The sequence below is a fragment of the Sinocyclocheilus rhinocerous genome, unplaced genomic scaffold (genome assembly GCF_001515625.1).
Source record: "Sinocyclocheilus rhinocerous isolate Xijiao unplaced genomic scaffold, SAMN03320098_v1.1 scaffold919, whole genome shotgun sequence".
Lineage (NCBI taxonomy): Eukaryota > Metazoa > Chordata > Actinopteri > Cypriniformes > Cyprinidae > Sinocyclocheilus > Sinocyclocheilus rhinocerous.
Genome location: NW_015637585.1, coordinates 3,152,932 through 3,174,445, shown reverse-complemented (window position 1 = coordinate 3,174,445; position 21,514 = coordinate 3,152,932). Strand labels below are relative to the sequence as shown.

General features: G+C 37.9%; 1 protein-coding gene and 1 long non-coding RNA gene across 2 annotated transcripts; both read right to left on the bottom strand.

Annotated features, from left to right (window-relative positions):
- Nucleotides 1-632: 632 nt before the first annotated feature.
- On the bottom strand, nt 633-17,985 carry LOC107749217 (MAM and LDL-receptor class A domain-containing protein 1). Its single transcript, XM_016564312.1, has 36 exons — nt 17,961-17,985; nt 17,275-17,525; nt 16,571-16,652; nt 16,086-16,441; nt 14,973-15,513; nt 13,326-13,522; nt 12,624-13,004; nt 10,582-10,865; nt 9,720-9,985; nt 9,513-9,563; nt 9,299-9,436; nt 8,904-9,160; nt 8,697-8,781; nt 8,336-8,413; nt 7,796-7,933; nt 7,452-7,711; nt 7,154-7,238; nt 6,936-7,022; nt 6,645-6,782; nt 6,278-6,537; nt 6,076-6,160; nt 5,839-5,943; nt 5,515-5,652; nt 5,191-5,372; nt 4,104-4,181; nt 3,911-3,995; nt 3,682-3,786; nt 3,396-3,533; nt 2,993-3,252; nt 2,796-2,880; nt 2,595-2,681; nt 2,305-2,442; nt 1,931-2,190; nt 1,661-1,745; nt 1,395-1,524; nt 633-1,076 (listed from the first exon to the last, which is right to left on the bottom strand). The coding sequence occupies exons 1-36, from the start codon at nt 17,983-17,985 to the stop codon at nt 1,040-1,042; spliced, it is 5,958 nt and encodes a 1,985-aa protein (XP_016419798.1). The 3' UTR covers nt 633-1,039.
- A 749-nt stretch (nt 17,986-18,734) lies between these two features.
- LOC107749183 (uncharacterized) lies at nt 18,735-19,986 on the bottom strand. Its single transcript, XR_001641000.1, has 3 exons — nt 19,890-19,986; nt 19,763-19,803; nt 18,735-18,807 (listed from the first exon to the last, which is right to left on the bottom strand). It is a non-coding gene; the product is annotated as an uncharacterized LOC107749183 (long non-coding RNA).
- Nucleotides 19,987-21,514: the final 1,528 nt, after the last annotated feature.

Genomic DNA, 21,514 nt, shown 5'->3' with positions numbered 1-21,514 from the left:
ATTCAAATAGATGCAGTATAATAAAGGAAACACTTAAATGTATGGTTTGGAAATGTTCTTTCCGCTAGTATAAAAAAAGATGTGTCAGAGAAACTAAATTGAGTGTCTTGCATTACAAAAAGGGAGGTTTTACTTTGTGGCTATCTTATGTGAGTTTATTGCTACCTGTAGTTTCTCACAGAACACGTGTACACATGCAGATGACCTGGAGAGTGTCTGACTTACCTGATGCCAGGTTCTTCTTTCTTTGGTACAGAAGCAGTAAGAGAAGCCAGAAATGGACAACTAAAACCCTCATCCTGTTCAGGTAAGTGTGTCCAACTCAACTCACTTTACTGCCACTTCACTACATGTTTAAATAGAGCTGCTGAAATTTCTTGAGGCTACATACTGTTTTGCATCTGCATCTTGCTAAGCAGGTTTTGCTGTATATAAAAGTCACTTCTCATTGCACTTAAAATCTGAAAGTATGACAGGAATGCTGGAAAACAATTGTGCAACATCTAAATAATGTGCAGAATCATACAAAGATTCAAAGTTGAAAAATAACAGGACCTTCAGAAGGTTTACTTAATGAAATTAATGTTTATTAAATGAAAGACAAAAACACTGACTCACAGATAACATGCATGCACATAAAACATTCAGCAAAAAGACGTTAGCTAGTTTTATAAATGATAAAACAATAGATTGATTGTTGAAAATTAAAATAAGTATTCATATGTTCTGTGGATGTATGGACATTCTCATAGTTAATATAATGTGCTTACTCTGCTAAGAGACATGTGAACTTGAGGAAGAAAAACCACTGTGATATTAGAGGAAAACGCCATACCTTTCAATGGTGTTATGTGTAAATCATAATATGAAATGACTACATTAGAGGTGATAAGAGATACTTCCTAGGTAAACAACACTTACACAGCAAATGATCTTGCTAAAACTGGTCTGAGTAGTTCATGAGCTATGATGTTGAGTGGGTTCATACTGACAAATGACAGGTGCTTTCAGCTAATGGGTTGCCTCGTAGTGTTTCATCTCAAGCCCAGGAATGTTCCCTAAACAGCAGGGACCGCCTGCATACCAAAGATCATAGGCAAATTAACTGATGTCAGTAATGTTTGTTACAAAAAAACAAAAAACAAACAGCTAACAACAGATGCATAATTTTCCTCATATATTATATATGAGCAGAAAGGAGGACAGATATTAAAACAAAACATGCAATACAGCAAAATGTCTTACATAAATGTATAACTATGTAACATGCACTACAAAAAAGTATTTAATAATGACTCTCTCACCTATATACATGGCTGTTAATCAATTCATAATCATATTGAATTCATGGTAAATAATTTATATATACAGTATATATAAAAAAGGCTCTCTACCTCCGTCTTGCTGTGATTTTGTCATCTGTTGCTTTCCAGCTCTCTTTCTTTGCCACCTCCTCGATTGGCTTTATCATGTTATTTTTGCTTATGCTGTCAGAATTTCCATGCGTGTCTGAGATCGTGATCTCTGAAGAGACAGAGAGAGAGGTTTCGCTGGCATCCTTAGGTATTGGATTCAGATAATATGTCTATTAAATCGATTAACAACACTTAACACGTTAGGCTGTTTATACTAAGGGCCTCCAGACCCAGGCGAAACATACCGCTACAGGCTCCTCTGTGCAGTGAGATGTCATCAATGGCAACATCTGACCGGGCTGAGCTTCCTCTACGCCCCTCAAAAATCACCTGATAGACCAATTACAGAGGTTTTTCTTTACTAAATGCCATTTTTTTGCCAAAATAATTAAGATACAGTATATACAAGTTCAAGGCTACAGCTCATATTAAACTGAAAAAAAGTTTAGGAATGTTTACTTAACTTGGAGCATTCACAGAATATCAGAAGCAGTAGTTCTCAAGCTTTTACTGACCTGGAACTTGACATCTGGTCTCAGGTCCACCCGTGCAAGATGCCACATGTTTCCTTGGTCTTCTCTCATTCTCCACACCTCCTTGGCCACATTGCCATATTGCAGCAGGTAGACGCTCAGTCCCATGGTCCAGCTGGAGCCATACATGTGGTACCAGAACTGAAGACACTGAGGTTGAGGGTCAGCACATTCTGCACTGAGGAGACGGGCCGTGTCGCCATGGACAGCACTGTCACCCTCAATATACATATAAAACCCACCTGGAAAAGAAGTTGTGCAAAACAATTATTAATTTAATGATGCAAAATAATTAATCTTATGATTTTGAAGTTAAAATGGTAGAATGACCTGAAGATCTAGAAAATAAGACCTACTTCCTGTTGTGTGGTCAGAGGAGGGACCAGTCATTGATGTGGGGGTGGAGCCTCTGTGTCTTGTCCAATCAAAAACGTCAGTCGCCAACTGAGTCCAAGCACAGATGTCTCTTTCAAAATCACAGTTGATGACACAAGCTGGAAGAAAGATGCAAATTACATTAACAGTTTCAATATTCTTATTCTGAAAACAATGGAAGATGCAACAAATAATTGTGGGAGTGTTATTTTATAGCAACAGCATTCACAACAGAATGTAATCACACTGCGGTGCTGGATAGTGAACTTACAAGCTGAAGTGTTTGGAATTTCTCTACGTTGGATGGGTACAGGTTTTGTCAATGGGATTGAAGGTGGAGCCACCTGGTTTGGTAAATCTGAAACATATTTACAACTGTTAATACATAAAGTAAATAAACCTTTAAAAACAAGTTAACTTGTTTTTAAATCTGAATGATTTTACTAAGTGCCGACACAGAGTAGAAACATACCGCTACAGGCTCCTCTGTGCAGTGATGCGTCATCAATGGCAACATCTGACCGGGCTGAGCTTCCTCTACGCCCCTCAAAGATCACCTGATAGATCCATAACACATCTTTCTTTGTCTCCTAAATGTCTCTGCTCAAATATTTCTAGTCATAGTTTAGCGTGTTTAAAATTTAAAGCATTCCAAAAAGATTCACTGACCTGGAACTTGACATCTGGTCTCAGGTCCACTCGTGCAAGATGCCACATGTTTCCTTGGTCTTCTCTCATTCTCCACACCTCCTTGGCCACATTGCCATATTGCAGCAGGTAGACGCTCAGTCCCATGGTCCAGCTGGAGCCATACATATGGTACCAGAACTGAAGACACTGAGGTTGAGGATCAGCACATTCTTCACTGAGGAGACGGGCCGTGTCGCCATGGACAGCACTGTCACCCTCAATGTACATATAAAACCCACCTGGAAATTTGGATCAGGAGACTCTTAAGGAGAGGAATTGTCATAGAATTTGTGCAACACAACTATCAATTTATTCATGTGAAATAACTGATATATTTTGGAAGGTCAACTCAAGATCTCAAGATCTGTTAATCAAGACCTACTTCCTGTTGTGTGGTCAGAGGAGGGACCAGTCATTGATGTGGGGGTGGAGCCTCTGTGTCTTGTCCAATCAAAAACATCAGTCGCCAACTGAGTCCAAGTGCAAATGTCTCTTTCAAAATCACAGTTGATGCCACAAGCTGGAGGAAAGAAGTGAATTTCAATAACAATTTCATCAGCATCTTTCTGAAAACAATGGAAGGTGTAGAGCATTAATGGTTAGAATGTTATTTTATGTCATCATCAATCAGAATGTGATCACACTGTGTTGTCCGATAGTGAGCTTACAAGCTGAGGTGTTTGGTATTTCTGCAGTTTGGATGGGTGCAGGTTGTGGCATTGTTGCAGCTGGTGGCAATGGAACTGAAGATGGAGCTACCTGGTCTGGTAAATCTGAATATTTACACATTAAGTTAAGAACCCTTTTGCAAAATGAAGTCGTCGTCCTACTGAGTGAGTTGGTCTATTTTTAAAGCTTAATGTTTTTACTAAGGGCTGCAGCAGAGTAGAAACATACCGCTACAGGCTCCTCTGTGCAGTGAGACGTCATCAATGGCAACATCTGACCGGGCTGAACTTCCTCTACGCCCCTCAAAGATCACCTGATATACCAGTAACATACATTTTTTAAAAAGTTTTTTTAATGTTTTAGTATGCTTAGTATGTAACATGTACAATTCAAAGAACCAATAAGTTTTACTTTTACTGACCTGGAACTTAACATCTGATCTCAGGTCCACCCGTGCAAGATGCCACATGTTTCCTTGGTCTTCTCTCATTCTCCACACCTCTTTGGCCACATTGCGTCACAGAGTAGAAACATACCGCTACAGGATCCTCTGTGCAGTGAGACGTCATCAATGGCAACATCTGACCGGGCTGAGCTTCCTCTACGCCCCTCAAAAATCACCTGATAGACCAATTACAGAGGTTTTTCTTTACTAAATGCCATTTTTTTGCCAAAATAATTAAGATACAGTATATACAAGTTCAAGGCTACAGCTCATATTAAACTGAAAAAAAGTTTAGGAATGTTTACTTAACTTGGAGCATTCACAGAATATCAGAAGCAGTAGTTCTCAAGCTTTTACTGACCTGGAACTTGACATCTGGTCTCAGGTCCACCCGTGCAAGATGCCACATGTTTCCTTGGTCTTCTCTCATTCTCCACACCTCCTTGGCCACATTGCCATATTGCAGCAGGTAGACGCTCAGTCCCATGGTCCAGCTGGAGCCATACATGTGATACCAGAACTGAAGACACTGAGGTTGCGGGTCAGCACATTCTGCACTGAGGAGACGGGCCGTGTCCCCATGGACAGCACTGTCACCCTCAATGTACATATAAAACCCACCTGGAAAAGGAAAAAAAGAAAAGAAAATCATTGAGTAGAGAAATTGTCATAGAATTTGTGCAACACTACTATTAATTTGCTGAATTAGTTGACTTTCCCATTGAAAAAAAAACAGCATATGCTGGTTAGGTATGTTTTGAAGCATGTTAGCTGGTTTGAGCTGTTTTAAGCTGGTCCTAAACTGGTTATGAGTTGGTTTAATCTGGTCAATCCTCTGTGCAGTGAGACGTCATCAATGGCAACATCTGACCGGGCTGAGCTTCCTCTACGCCCCTCAAAGATCACCTGATATACCAGTAACATAAATGTTTTTAAAAGTTTTTTTAATGTTTTAGTATGTATAGTAAGTTTTACTTTTACTGACCTGGAAATTAACATCTGATCTCAGGTCCACCCGTGCAAGATGCCACATGTTTCCTTGGTCTTCTCTCATTCTCCACACCTCCTTGGCCACATTGCCATATTGCAGCAGGTAGACGCTCAGTCCCATGGTCCAGCTGGAGCCATACATGTGGTACCAGAACTGAAGACACTGAGGTTGAGGGTCAGCACATTCTGCACTGAGGAGACGGGCCGTGTCGCCATGGACAGCACTGTCACCCTCAATGTACATATAAAACCCACCTGGAAAAGGAAAAAAAGAAAAGAAAAGAAAAGCCTTGAGTAGAGAAATTGTCATAGAATTTGTGCAACACTACTATTCATTTGGTGATGTTACAAAATTTGCTATAATTTTTATGCTGAAGATCTAGAAAATAAGACCTACTTCCTGTTGTGTGGTCAGAGGAGGGACCAGTCATTGATGTGGGGGTGGAGCCTCTGTGTCTTGTCCAATCAAAAACATCAGTCGCCAACTGAGTCCAAGTACAAATGTCTCTTTCAAAATCACAGTTGATGTCACAAGCTGGAGGAAAGAAGCAAATTTCTTTAATTTACAATTGAATTACATATGCAGGTACTTGACAAAGAGCTGTTTTGTGTCTTTCTGAAAACAAAAGAAGATGCAGAGATTTAATTGTGAGTGTTATTTTATGGCATCATCAATCATAACAGAATGTGATCACACTGTGTTGTCCGATAGTGAGCTTACAAGCTGAGGTGTTTGGTATTTCTGCAGTTTGGATGGGTGCAGGTTGTGGCATTGTTGCAGCTGGTGGCAATGGAACTGAAGATGGAGCTACCTGGTTTGGTAAATCTGAAAAATATTTACAACTGTTTAAACATTAAGTTAAATAAACTTTTTGCAAAACATAGTAGTCATTTTTCTGAGTAAGTTGAGTTGATTTTAAAGCTGAATGTTTTTACTAAGTGCAGAGTAGAAACATACTGCTACAGGCTCCTCTGTGCAGTGAGACGTCATCAATGGCAACATCTGACCGGGCTGAGCTTCCTCTACGCCCCTCAAAGATCACCTGATAGACCAATAACAGATTTTTTTATGCCTCCTAAATGCCACTGCTCAAATATTTCTAGTCATAGTTTATTGCATTTAATTTAACATATAAAGCATTCCAAGAAGATTCACTGACCTGGTACTTGACATCTGGTCTCAGGTCCACCCGTGCAAGATGCCACATGTTTCCTTGGTCTTCTCTCATTCTCCACACCTCTTTTGCCACATTGCCATATTGCAGCACGTAGACGCTCAGTCCCATGGTCCAGCTGGAGCCATACATGTGGTACCAGAACTGAAGACACTGAGGTTGAGGGTCAGCACATTCTGCACTGAGGAGACGGGCCGTGTCGCCATGGACAGCACTGTCACCCTCAATGTACATATAAAACCCACCTGCAAAATAAATTGTGTCAACTCACCTATTAATTTATTCATGTAAAATAATTATGATTTTAAACTTAAAATGATAGAATGACTTAGATCTGTAAATGAAGACCTACTTCCTGTTGTGTGGTCAGAGGAGGGACCAGTCATTGATGTGGGGGTGGAGCCTCTGTGTCTTGTCCAATCAAAAACATCAGTCGCCAACTGAGTCCAAGTACAAATGTCTCTTTCAAAATCACAGTTGATGCCACAAGCTGGAGGAAAGAAGCAAATTACATTAACAGTTTCAATATTCTTATTCTGAAAACAACGGCAGATGCAGATAATTAGTTGTGAGAGTGTTATTTTATGGCATCATCAATCATAACAGAATGTAATCACACTGCGGTGGTGGATAGTGAACTTACAAGCTGAAGCGTTTGGAATTTCTCTACGTTGGATTGGTGCAGCTGGTGGCAATAGGACTGAAGGTGGAGCCACCTGGATTGGTAAATCTGAAAGATATTTACAACTTTTAACACATTAAGTTAAGAACCCTCATGCAAAATGAAGAAGTCGTTCTGCTGAGTAAGTCGGCCTGTTTTTAAAGCTGAATGTTTTTACTAAGGGAAGAGTAGAAACATACCGCTACAGGATCCTCTGTGCAGTGAGACATCATCAATGGCAACATCTGACCAGGCTGAGCTTCCTCTACGCCCCTCAAAGATCACCTGATAGAACAATAACAGAGATTTGTTTTCTTTTTAAATAAAACTGATTAAACATTTTTCTTATATTTTTTGGCAAAATATAATTAAAATACAGTATACAGAAAAAGTTAAAGCCTGCACCTCATATTAAACTGATAAAAAGGTTTTTATATTTACTTTACCATGGAGCATTCAGAGAAGATTTGATACATAAGTTTTCAAACTTTCACTGACCTGGAACTTAACATCTGGTCTCAGGTCCACCCGTGCAAGATGCCACATGTTTCCTTGGTCTTCTCTCATTCTCCACACCTCTTTTGCCACATTGCCATATTGCAGCAGGAAGACGCTCAGTCCCATGGTCCAGCTGGAGCCATACATGTGATACCAGAACTGAAGACATTGAGGTTGAGGATCAGCACATTCTGCACTGAGTAGACGGGCCGTGTCGCCATGGACAGCACTGTCACCCTCAATGTACATATAAAACCCACCTGGACCAGGAAAAGGAGACATTTGATTAGGGAAACGGTCAAAAACTTGACCAATATGTGAAATAATATGTGAAATTAACCTACTTCCTGTTGTGTGGTCAGAGGAGGGACCAGTCATTGATGTGGGGGTGGAGCCTTTGTGTCTTGTCCAATCAAAAACATCAGTCACCATTTGAGTCCAACTGCAGATGTCACTTTCAAAATCGCAGTTCATCCTGCAATCTGACAAAACAAGGTAACCATATACTCATCATGCCAAGCAGTTAACCATACTCTGATCCACCAAGATGATGCATGTGACCGTGTTTTTAAACATTAAAACAATAAAGTGATGTCTGATATCTCACAAATCCATGTTACTTTTAATTTTCTCTCGTTTTGTGTGTAACTCCCACTTTTCACAATCCATCCACTTTACATTTATATTCACAAGACACCTTTATGTTTTAATTGCTTTGAAGGTATACTGTACATTTTATCAGTTCATGCATTCCATAAGAATCAAACTCATGTCCTCTGTAGTTTGAACTACAAAAACACGTACAGGAACAATTACCTATGAATAATGTGTTAATATATGATCTTACATCACTTTAACATTAATATTATTATTGGAAGTCTTACTTGGATGGGGGTCCTTTAAGTTTGGAGTAGATGGATGGGGTGCCAGAGTGGTCAAGTCCAAATCTTCTGCAGACAAATCTGCCAATGTTTTGAGATAAAATTAATTGGAGCTTGTTTTAATATTATAATTGAAATATACAAAAAGATTATATTTAAAATATAAAAATAAAATAAATAAATATCCAGTTAACAACAACATTTCTGAAGTAGAGTCTGAAGTAGTGTAGTATTTTTTAAGACTAGCAAAGCAAAAAAAAAAAAAAAAACACTGAAAGTAGTCATTGATCATGCCACAAAAAAAAAAAGCTTCAAACTGTTTTTAAAGATCAGTCTGTAATAGATTAATATCTACAACACTTACGGTCACATGCACCATGCATTATGGACACATCATCTATGGACACATCTGAGAGAGGATTTGAGCCCCTGATGCCTTCAATGATGATCTGAAACAACAAACAATCACTTATCATATTTAACATATCTGCCTAGAGCACATCATCTTTTGTCCTCTGAATTCATTGACATTAACGCACTCTACTTGGGATGTGCACATAGAGTAACATACCTGGAATGGCTGTTGTGGTTTGATTTCAACCTGGCCTTGGTACCAACTGTTGCCCTGGTTGTTAGTTCTAGACCATATTTTTAAGGCACGATTGTTCTCAAATATGTAGAGGTTGAGTAACATAGCATTTGCCAGGCCATACATGTGAAACCAGAAGCTCAAACACTGCTTGCCAGAAGTGTGGCAGACGGGGCTCATTATTCGGGCTGAGTCGCCATAAAACACACTATCCCCCTCAATATACATGTAATAGCCACCTATATAAAACAGTCAGAGAGTCAGAGAGGTGAATAGGGCAGTCAACACAGTTTTGTTTTTGTTGAGTTTTCCCCAATGCCATCAGAATCCCATAGTCTACTTTAGATTGTATAAACCAATTTGCACAGAAAACCTACTTCCTGTGGTGTGGTCACCGGCTGGCCCAGTGAAGTTTGATGGCGTTGACCCTGACCATCTGGTCCAATCAAAACTGTCTTGGATAAGTTGTTCCCAGTCACATTCATCCTGGTCAAAGTTACAGCTCCATGGGCAACCTGTGTAATGACAAAAGAATTAAAATAAATATAGAAAAAAGAAGACAGACAGATAGATAGAAGAAATACTGCTTACTTGCTGCAGATGGAGTTGGTGTGGGGTCATCTGTTGGCAGTGGATCGGCAACTGTATGGAAAAAGAAAAGAGTTTTTTTTTCATTTAATATACTGAAAAAAACATCTATGAAAACGATTTATTCATTGTTTGAATAGGACAAACATTTGAATAAGACAAATATGAAGTTAGCATATTTATGATCATTTTTTTTTACTAATCACTTACAACACAAGGTGTGATTCCTCCAGTCTGGCAGAAACACCTCAGCTATTTCACAAGCAGACACATAGTCCTCCAAAGAGGTGCAGAGCTGAGCTTTGTCACCCTTGGAAATACAATAATCAGAAACGCAGCTGCTGACATAAATCTGTGGTGGAACAAACCAGTGGCACTCTTTGAAAGCATCTTCAAACAGTTCACTGCACTTTGTATATGCATCATTCTCCAGGTCTGGATGACACTCAGGGGGGTCTGGAGAGCCATTACTGCAACTGGAAAAAAGGTATAAAAAAAGACATATTATGTCTTTATTTGATATTACAATGTTGCTTTTTATCACAGAAAATAAAAAAACAAAACAAAACAAAACAAATTACTTAATTTTAATAGTGTGCCAAAGCTTTTTGCCCCTTTGTATTTCACATTCCATTATTCAGTTAGGCTGCTGCTACTTTCCTATTTCCCATAACACTGGATCGGTGAGTCAGTGAGTCGCTTCGTGAACTGAATCATTCGAACATTCGAATTTTTGTGAAAAGAATCAGCCATTGAAAAGATCCGACTGAAAAAAGAATGACTCGTTCACGAAGCGGCTTGCGAACTCTCATAAACACGCCAAGAAGAAGAGCAAGAGTGGATGTCATTTGTAGAGAGTAACAACATCACTTTCAGTCTGCTCATTTTACAGAACTGTCAACACGAATTTTATTTCAATTTGGTGTCTGAGTTGAGTAATAATCCTTTAAATCACTGAGGTGTAACATCTGTCAGTATCATTGCACAATATCAGTTTGTTTGTCTATCTTTATCAATTCAGATTTATATTTTAGGAATCAATATAATTTTTGTGAGGATTCCAAACTCTTACGGCCAATCGCTGTCGTCGGTATTCCAGCTGCTGGCGAACTCGTGCGGATTCGCCACTGTGTTGCCGTCGGGTGTCAGAAAGTCGTCAAACTGACTCCCGGAGTAGGTACCGCACAGGCCGCACAATACTCCTCTGTAGCGTTCATCCACCTGGACGAACAGCCTGGCGTTTCCAAACAGCAGCCTCAGACCGAAGTTTGTATTAACCTGAGCGTAGGGTCCCGACTGAAACACAGACACAGAGGAACCAAACTCCGCCGGGAGGCGAACCTGACCACCGTTTGCCTGGAGTGAAGAAAAACATATGTGTCAAGGTAAGGAACTTTTTGAGTATACAGTATGTCATCAAACCTTTCGAGGAAATGAGGCCTAGATTAGGACCGTTACGATTTACATTTATTTACAGTACATATATTTTTTTATTGATTATCTTATGTTCAGTAATTAATCAGCATTAATTTAGGCAGATATTTTACATTTTTGATGTGCTTTTGTCTATCTATTTATCTATCGGTATACTTAAATTGCCTGTATTTTAAATTCAGTTTACTGTAACTACTATTACTACTATTTATACTATAATACTGCAGTTTTTGTTTCCCTATGCAGCTTTTTTAATGACTTTTGTATTACAATAATGATATTTTGAGGTAAATGTCTTAAAATGTATGTAACTATGGAAAACCTTCAATGGTCCTACAATAAGCTATAAGCAAAATATAATGTCTTATTTTTTTTCTTTACATTTTTACATTGAGATTTTACATTGATTACATACTGGTTTTGAAAGAGTTTTTGTGAGGTTCAGGTTTTGAGACTGGGGAAAGGAGGTATACGAAATTTACTATGGTAGCCATAGATTCTGCCAAAACATGATTCATCCTGTTACTACCATGATATCATGATACATTTTTTGTAGTAGTGTAATCTTCTTCAAACCAGTGCTTTCAAAATCTTTCTGTTATTTATTTATTTATGTTTCTGGCAGCTGATGCCAAGTTGGCACAGTTGTATTGTAGTAAAAAATAACTAGAGTAAGTTTAGTATTCTGCTAGAAACTATTTTAGTAAATGTTTGATAAGGGATATTTGATTACTATCCCAAATCATCATGCTAAATCATAAAAATATGTTTAGATTTGTAAAATTAAAACTGGGTCATTCATTTGTTGGCACATTGTTTTATCTTCAGTGTGAGGGCCAAAGAGTGTCATGTTACTCATAACATGGTGATGAATACTTTGGTTAAAAAATGCGACCAGTTTAGATCTGAAGTACTGCAGCTACATATCTTTGCCAGAGGCCTTATTATGTGAAGCAGAAGTCACTATCAGGACACTCCTCAAATGTTATCATTGAAAGATAACAGGCGACGTCATAAGCAAACACGTCTCTTATCAGTTACCTTTAAAATATGAACATTTTACTTACTGTAAACACTAATTATGGGTCATATATTTTAGATGGCAGCTCCTGCCCACATTTCTTTCCATGAACTGCCCATGTATATCATGAATGATTAGGTACATAAGTGCTACGTGGTAAGTGCGTACTATTAGAAGATAAGTGCTACGTGGAAAACAATGAGGAGGCATCACAAACTTACCCTCATTGTACTCTAACACAGTAATTTGTTTGCTTTTCTTGTTCTCTGGTGCTATCTTTCTAGTTTCTGATGACACGTATAATCACCAGATTGATGTGTAAATATGGATGGTCATGTGTTGATGGATTTATCTTTATGGTGTTACAAAGTTGCCATTTTTGCAGCTTGGAATTTTTTTGGACTAGGCAGTTTTGAGTTCTGAAATGTTTGTATGTTTTCATAGTATTTCAAGAATCAAGATTTCATTCCTCATGATATGATTCCTTTGTAACTCATGCCGTACGTACACTAATGATACCTCAAATGGTTAATCAATTAATATTTTTTTCTATTTTTTAATATGCATTGCATGTTTGTGGTGTAACTGAATACATTAAGTCAGTACACACACTGATAGTATAGTCAAATCCAAATGAATGACAAAAACAAGTCACTCACATAAACCTGCTTGTTCTTTCCGATGACAATATGTAGGCCTTCCATGTCAAGAGCTACAGAATTAAGGGAGGAAGTTGCAGAGTTGTTCTGTCCCTCATTTCGTGCCGTTATTGTGAACTGGGTTTCAGTAACCCCGCAGGTTTTTGCTATGGTGTAGTTGCAGGTGCCCCAGAAGGAGTAGGCCTTGCCATCGAAAGTGATGTAATGGGGGTCACCGTAGACTCTGCAGGTCACCGGGCTGGATGGAAAGCAACCCAAGACTCCGTCCTTAACCATGCATACTTCATCAGCTTTGCAGGATGTAGGTGAACATTGAATGTTCCCATTGCCCAAACACTGGCACTGTTGCTCACATTCACCCTCCATAAATGTCTCTCTGATCTAGATAGGACAGGAAGAGAAAGATTAACTATACTATTTTAGTAAAATATACAGAAATATTTTAGTAAAATATGATGTGTATTAACAAAAATTCTATAATAGTTTACTGATGCTTTAACTGAATTGTTTGTATATGCATGCGTAACATTTAAAAAAACAAAAACAACGAATTTTACAAAATATATAAAACTTGAATTCTGGAAGAGAATTTTGTACGTTTTAAAGTTAAATTAAGAGCTTAAATCTGTCTGTCTATCTATCTATCTATCTATCTATCTATAATGATGTGATGATAACAATAAGATTGCTAAGCTACTGTACCAAATAATGCTGTCCATTAGCCCAACATCCACAGTCTTCAGCTAATACACATGCTCCTCCGCTGAGCATGAAGCCATCGTCACACTCACAGCGCTCCTCACATATCCCACAAGACCCTGTAGCATCCTGGCTGGAGCAGGTCTTAGGGCAGCCGCTGGCACAGGCGTTATAGTGGCTGTGAGGGCCACACACCACAGCTAAAACAGAAACCCGAAGAATCAAACATAAACAATCTGACTTATAGATTCACAATATGTTTCTCAGTGCCTTTGTGGTTTGTAATGGAAAGTTACGGGTCAGCTGGTGAAGGTGTGGGAGATGATTAATTAATAACCAGTGACTATGTCTAGTACTTCTGTGTGGGTTGTTAGGTGGAGACCGCACTACTGATTACAGAGAGGTCTGAGATAGGCCATTTGCTCAACAGTGGCTCAAATCAGGTAGTCTGATCTGACATGTCAAGCCTTAATTTATATTTATGATTAGCGTAATAATACTGGCAGTACTTGAATCGCTTGTCTCTATTGTTTCATAGATTTGGGTGGAGAGGAGATACTAAGGCTTTAAACTAATATTGAAGGTCAGATGCATTTTGATAGAGTTCAAGGCCAGTTTCACATATACTTCTTGATGCTTATTTTTGAGATTTAAAGGGTTATATTACAAACTTGAAGGGATAACAATATATTATGGCAAAGATTTAACCCAGGATTTGTGAGACTATAGGGGGGTGGACAAGAACATTTTTGATATTTTAAAGTTAAATGCATCAATCTGGTGCATTTTTAGAGTAAAATTATTAATATTATCTTAATATTATAATTCAACTACACTGTAAATTAATTACAAATGAATATTTAATTATGGGTATATTATTTAGTGTTTTTAAAAAAAATAGTAACCAGCACATTCAAATATTGAGTTCGCTGTGAACTGAGACGTTGAAACACTGGACCATGAGCTGCTTGCATCAACACAGTTATGCGTTTCACTCTAAAACATGCAGACAAAATACTTATTTAATTCAATTGCAACATTTTGCTATTTAAATAACCTCACTAAGCCATATCACAATTTACAGATGCTTTGCCAAAGAAATGTCTTTAATGTTAAGACAAGTGTAAAAATATTTTCGGTTCGTTATGGAACTGTGATGGACCGCCAGAGCCTGAATAATAATTGTGGTTCTATAGGAGATTTCAAAAGGAATATTTGTCTATATTTCGTATTATACATCATAATGTGATGCCTAAAATTCACATGTAGTAATTTTTTCAAATGAAGTAATTTTTAATGTCCGATATTTATTGGTCATCACCCAAAAGTAATTACTGGTTTATCAGTATCGACCATAATATTGGTTAATCCTGGTGCACTTTTTACATGGACCAAACTCCACCATCAGAAATTGCATTAGTAATGCATAATCAAATGTTCATTCACATATTAAAGTCCATTTAAAAAGGAGAACTTTACAGATCAAATAATAAACTTTTTTTTAAACTGCATAAATCATGGCCAAAAAAAGCCTCATAGACTTCCATTGCGGGTGCATTATTGTGACACATTCTTTATCGATCAATACAGTCGAGTTTATGACCAGAATGTTCTTTTTATAGATAATTTTAGGACATTTTAAGTACATACGACAGAATGTTGTGTTCCTCCAGGCCAGAACAGAGATCCCAACTTTGTCGCAGGTGGCACTGAAGGCCTCAATGGCATTGCAGAGGTCTGCGGGATCTCCGTGAGTTGTACACATATCAAACATGCAGCTTCGGAAGAAACTATCTGCATTCAGAACAGATGAGCACGTTGAGAATGGCCCTTGTCTGGATGTTAGCATGCCGCAGTAAACCTCGCTGGCGTACTTCTGCTCCTCTGCATCTGTACAGACACTGGGGAGGGTGGGTTCCTCACACACGCTCTGCCCTAAAACATGCGCGTCCTGCATCAGTGACCTGTCTGGGATCTTGATGTCATCTTCTGTCTCGTGGTTAAAGTTGCCACACATGCCACAGATTCTGTTTGAGTAATGGCTGGGGACAATCACCTGAACAGCACCGGATCTCAAGTAGAAGACGGACAGTTTGAAGTCTGTCTGAAGGACCAAAGCATCTCCCTGGGCATTAACCGTAACTCTGTTTCCTTGCAGGAGTAGAGGGAGATTTTTCCAAATCCCATTAACCTGATTAGGACAACAGTGGAAAGTGGTTGAATGAGTAGTTCACATAAAAATGAACATTTGTCCACCTTCAGGCCATCCAAGATGTAGATGAGATTATTTCTTCATTTGAACAGATCTGGAGGAATTTAGCATAATTTACATCATTGCATCATTTGCTTATCAATGGATCCTCTGCAGTGAATGGGCGCCATCAGAATGGTTTAAGTGGCAGAAGTGAGGGTCTAAAGTTAAAATACCTTAATAGATTTGTTTCTTAAAACACAGCTTTTCACTTTACAAGATGCTAATTGATGGACTGGAGTCATGTGGATTACTTGTGGATTATTGTGATGTATTTGTCAGCTGTTTGGCCTCTCATTCTCATGGCACCCATTCACTGCAGAGAATCCATTGGTGAGCAAGTGATGTAATGCTACAGTCCTCCAAATCTAATCTAATGAACAAACTCCTCTACATTTTTGCCTGAGAGTGAGTAAATTTTCAGCAAATTTTCATTTTTGCGTGAGTTATTGCTTAAGACAAAATACAAATATGTTATATCTAATCATCATTCATTGTGGCTGACAGCCTACCATGACTTTTCTCCTCTCTGCCCTCACCATGGTCACTCTCAGACCATGTATATTGATGTTCACTTGCTGAATGGAGGATATGTGCGAGTCCCCTTTATTCTCATTTTGCACCTCAACTGCAAACTCAGGAAGCAACCCTGAGTCATCGCAGACCTTTGACAAGACGTAGGTACAAGGACTCTCAAATTGGAAGCTGACCCCATCAAAAGTAGTGTAGTGTGGGTCAGAGGCCACATGGCAGGTGCCAAAAGTATCTTTGGACCGAGGGACGTGAGAGCAGATGAGTTGCTCATCAGTGCAAGTGCAGCGAGTGCTTTTATCAGTCCAAAATGTGCCTCCTCGCTGACATTGTGGCCCTGTGGATGATATATTAACACTTTACTATTTCCCAAAGGCCAATAAATCTGGTGAATTTAGCTTAAGGGTGTTTGTATGTTGGTAAGTGATGTACTAGGTCAAAATAATAATAATCTTATGTCACTTACCACATTGTCCCTTCCATATTCCTATTCTGTCAAAGGCAGTTTGTTCATCGTCTTGCAGACCTTTTAATAGCTCAAAAACAACCTGCCAGAGAACACAATTACAGTTGCAGGGAGTAATAGTGATTCGTCAGTGCCTGCAAAATGTTCATCACTCAAGACACGAACGTTTTTAAATTACTACAATTACTATTGTGCTCATTATTTTCACAGATGCTTTCTTATCAAACAACTTACAGAAATTTATGTTGTGTTTTTAGATGGCAAACAGCTTAACTTACAATGCATATGTCTAGAAGTACAATTCTGGAGTTTTTTCAAGGGGGTTACTTCCTACTTAATCAGTCTCCGTTGGTGAACTGCATGGAGTTATTTTTGTATCTGTATTGCTTATCCAAAAATTTTTGCAACAAAAACCACAAATATGTTTTTTTAAATTTTTTTTTAGATTTTTGCACAAATTAAAAGGTTAGAAATTTGAAGCTCATTGGACAACAGCAGATTATGAATGCTAGAATAATTTGTTTCCGCCGGCATGATAATTCATTGTTTTGTTGGTTTCATTGGCTGCAAAATGTTCTAACTTTCTGGATACACAGTTAAAACACATGGAATTTTTTTTTTTTTAAATGACCTTTTAATATTATCTGCTATCTTTCTCCACAAAGATGCCCAAAACCTAAATATGAATATTTAAATGGCTGTACCTGGATGTTGTCTTTGTCAGACTGCTTTTTGAGAGGGATGAAGACTTGTCTCCAGTCTCCAATGCTAGATGTCTCTGAGGTCCAAATCAATGTTTGCAGAATATCACCCTCTAGCAAAACTTTGAGTTCAGAATTTTTCTTGTTAGGTTTATGGTACCAGAACTCCAGACAGGAGTCTTCTGAGATCTTAAGAAATCCACTCTTGAGGTGAAACACACCAGATGGACTCTCAGGATGGAGAGATGTTTCCTCTGTAGCACATAGACAAAAAGACAAAACAAGTGTAAATTTAAATGATTTGCAAGAGAGCTGCTGAAATGATGTCCGTCTTGTCAGTTTTTGTTTTCTATAAAAATGTAAGCCTTCACAAGTTTGTAATTTACACTTTTGTAATAACAATAATCAATAATTGATTCAGTTTTAACGCTGTGATTGTGGGTAACATGTATCCTGATACATAGCGCTCTGGTGCTTATGTGAACTGTGCAAGTTCGAATCTGGCTTGTTGTTACTTGTCCCTGTTCTTATAAGTAGTACAAAGCTCCAAAAAGAGCTCTGTCTTGTACAGAATACAGAACTATGAATATTTTTTTTCTCAAAACACAATGAGTTTGCTCTTATATTCTTGCATATAGTTCATAGACTGACCTCTAAAAGCATGCAGTCATAAATAATTATCAAATCACCTGCTTGCAGATTCCAAGCCAACATGTGCCACAAGTTAGACTCTGATCTGTACTTTGTGTTTTGCGAATTCTTACAGTGTAGCGTGTCGACCAATGTCTTGTTCACACAAGTGGTTGAATGCGGTGAATAGCGTACTTGAAAGTCAAGTTGAATAACGTAATTTGAGGAAAAAGAAGTTTAAAGAAGCTCTGCTACGTGCTGTTAGAAACCTATTAACTGCTGTTGTTGTTGCCGCAGGTGAATGGATTGGTTGTAAACACAAAGCAGTTACTGTCTCTGCAGCAATTTCGTCTCAGCAGTATAATTACCTGTTGCTGTCTGAGCACTGATGGGTCCCTCAGAGGTCCAATCGCAGGATGCCGGCAAATCACTGCCAAAATCACACTTTGCGAAATAATCTACAGCACAGGAGGGAAAAGTGATTAAAGGACAATAAAAAAGAAAAGTGGAATGAGAATAAGGACCTAATCGAAAACAAGAAAGAAACCGAAAACATATACTTTGTGTTTTGCGAATTCTTACAGTGTAGCGTGTCGACCAATGTCTTGTTCACACAAGTGGTTGAATGCGGTGAATAGCGTACTTGAAAGTCAAGTTGAATAACGTAATTTGAGGAAAAAGAAGTTTAAAGAAGCTCTGCTACGTGCTGTTAGAAACCTATTAACTGCTGTTGTTGTTGCCGCAGGTGAATGGATTGGTTGTAAACACAAAGCAGTTACTGTCTCTGCAGCAATTTCGTCTCAGCAGTATAATTACCTGTTGCTGTCTGAGCACTGATGGGTCCCTCAGAGGTCCAATCGCAGGATGCCGGCAAATCACTGCCAAAATCACACTTTGCGAAATAATCTACAGCACAGGAGGGAAAAGTGATTAAAGGACAATAAAAAAGAAAAGTGGAATGAGAATAAGAACCTAATCGAAAACAAGAAAGAAACCGAAAACATAGTTCTGTTTGGATTGTTATAACAAATGATCGTGTCCGCAGTCACTCTTGTGAGAAATTGGTCATACCGGTGCGAGTGCTTCTATTAGAGAAGACTAAAAGGTTTACAACTCATCAGAGTTTGATAGCATGGTTTCTAACAGGTCCTCTTTTCAGTACCACAGAAGTTGGTGACACTTTACTTAAAGCTTTTCTATATAATGCATTATAAGTGTTACATTAATTATGCCTTGTAATGCACATCATAATGCATTGTACTATTTTATGAGTAATTTTAACCACTGTTATAATACATTATATCACTTACCTATTCATTGTTACACATTTAGAATGTATAATGCATTAAAACACAAACAGCCCTTCATGTATTATAATGCATTTTAACTTTGGTTACACATAATTTATAAAATATATATAATGCATTATAACATACATTATGAATACCTGCATAATGCATTATACATTCAGTAACACTTAAAGCTATCTTTTCATAAATATTGTAAGTTAAAAATGCCTTATAATATTTGCAGATTCTTTGTTACATCTGAAATTGGTTATTATGTTTTAATGCAATATATTTTCTAAAGGTGTAATAATGCATACATAAATATTATAATGTATATTATATTCTATTATACAATATTAACAATGTAATATTATATTTTAAAAATATATTTTTAAAACATTAATGACTAAACTTATTCATAGAACTCATTATATTGTGCATTACAAGGCATAACTAATGCATTAAAAATGCTTTTTATAATGCACCATATTTAAAGGCTTCAAGTGTTACCACCCTAAAATTATAACCTTATGGAAGTGAGGCATCTGGATTTGTGCTGGTGTAGTTCTTACCTGCATTTGATCTCCAGTCAGGAAGAGTGAGTGGAAAACCTCTGCAAGTGATGAATGGAATGTTAATAAATGTTAAGAAACTCAGCTTTGTTAAACACAATATAAGAGTGATAGAAAGAAAACCTACCCTGAATAAGCCTCAGTGTTGAGAACACATAAATAGGCTACTATAGAGAGCAACCTCAGGTACGCGTCCCCTGACATAGTGTCTCTCCCAGTGTCTCTAAAGAGTCCTCTAGTGTTGAGCTGAGGTGGGTCTACCTCAGGACAATGAGAAGGGTTCGAATGTGCTGGCTGTTATAAAGGTGGTGAAAATGCACCATTGACCCTTAGAAGGTGTGGTTTTGTCAGTGGTGCCCCACCGAAAGGGGAGGGGTTTTGATGTATAGTTAGTTACGGATGTTCACTGTACTTGATTTCATTCAATTTAGTCCCAGTCACGTCCTTATCAAAGTCCAGCTATTGTGTTGCAGCAACAACTTTAATTACTTCTGTCTAATGCAACATTGCTATTGAAATATTAGATACTAGTCAAAGCTGGTATAAGCTGGTTTAAGCCGATCTCTCAGAATGGCCAAGCTGGTGTTTAGCTGATTTCAGTGCTTGGCATGGTGGTCTTTGGGCTTGACCTGCTGAAAAGTGTCCCAAAACCATTTAGAACCAAGAGACTTGATCAGATCGGGTAAGAGCACCAAATCAGTTCAGGCTGGTTGAATTGATTTATTTATTACATATATATTAAAGACAAATGTCACTTTAAGCAACACATAAAAAAAAAAAAATCAAGTATTCAAGTATCATTTGTCTGCATGCCAGATAGATTTTCTTAACACTGTTGTGATTGTTAATTGGACACTGTTGGAAAATATTTTTAACAGTGCGTTTATTATTCAAGTACTGTATTACAGTTTATGCGAATAGATTTGCAGTGTCCTCAGGTTAATTGAACCTTGTCAGACAATTAAACACACATTTGAGAGCTATTTATGTTGTGTTTCACTAAACGTTACATTTGTAGAGATCAAGAAAGTGCAAAAGCACTGTTTAGATTGATGCCAGGCACTAACACCATGACCATATTTGTACCCCTGACCTGTTTAATGCTCATTTCTCTTTGGCTCAAACACTTTTTATAGAACAACTACTTTGAGCTAGAGCTAATGGACTTTGCTGTAATTATGTCACTTGCTTGGCTTTATTTGCAAAATGAGACCTCACACGTAAGTTTCCAAATGCGACACTTTTTTAAAATTATATTTCCTGTTTTTCTCTTCAAACTGATATATATTAAAGACAAATGTCACTTTAAGCAACACATAAAAAAAAAAAAATCAAGTATTCAAGTATCATTTGTCTGCATGCCAGATAGATTTTCTTAACACTGTTGTGATTGTTAATTGGACACTGTTGGAAAATATTTTTAACAGTGCGTTTATTATTCAAGTACTGTATTACAGTTTATGCGAATAGATTTGCAGTGTCCTCAGGTTAATTGAACCTTGTCAGACAATTAAACACACATTTGAGAGCTATTTATGTTGTGTTTCACTAAACGTTACATTTGTAGAGATCAAGAAAGTGCAAAAGCACTGTTTAGATTGATGCCAGGCACTAACACCATGACCATATTTGTACCCCTGACCTGTTTAATGCTCATTTCTCTTTGGCTCAAACACTTTTCATAGAACAACTACTTTGAGCTAGAGCTAATGGACTTTGCTGTAATTATGTCACAGTGCTTGGCTTTATTTG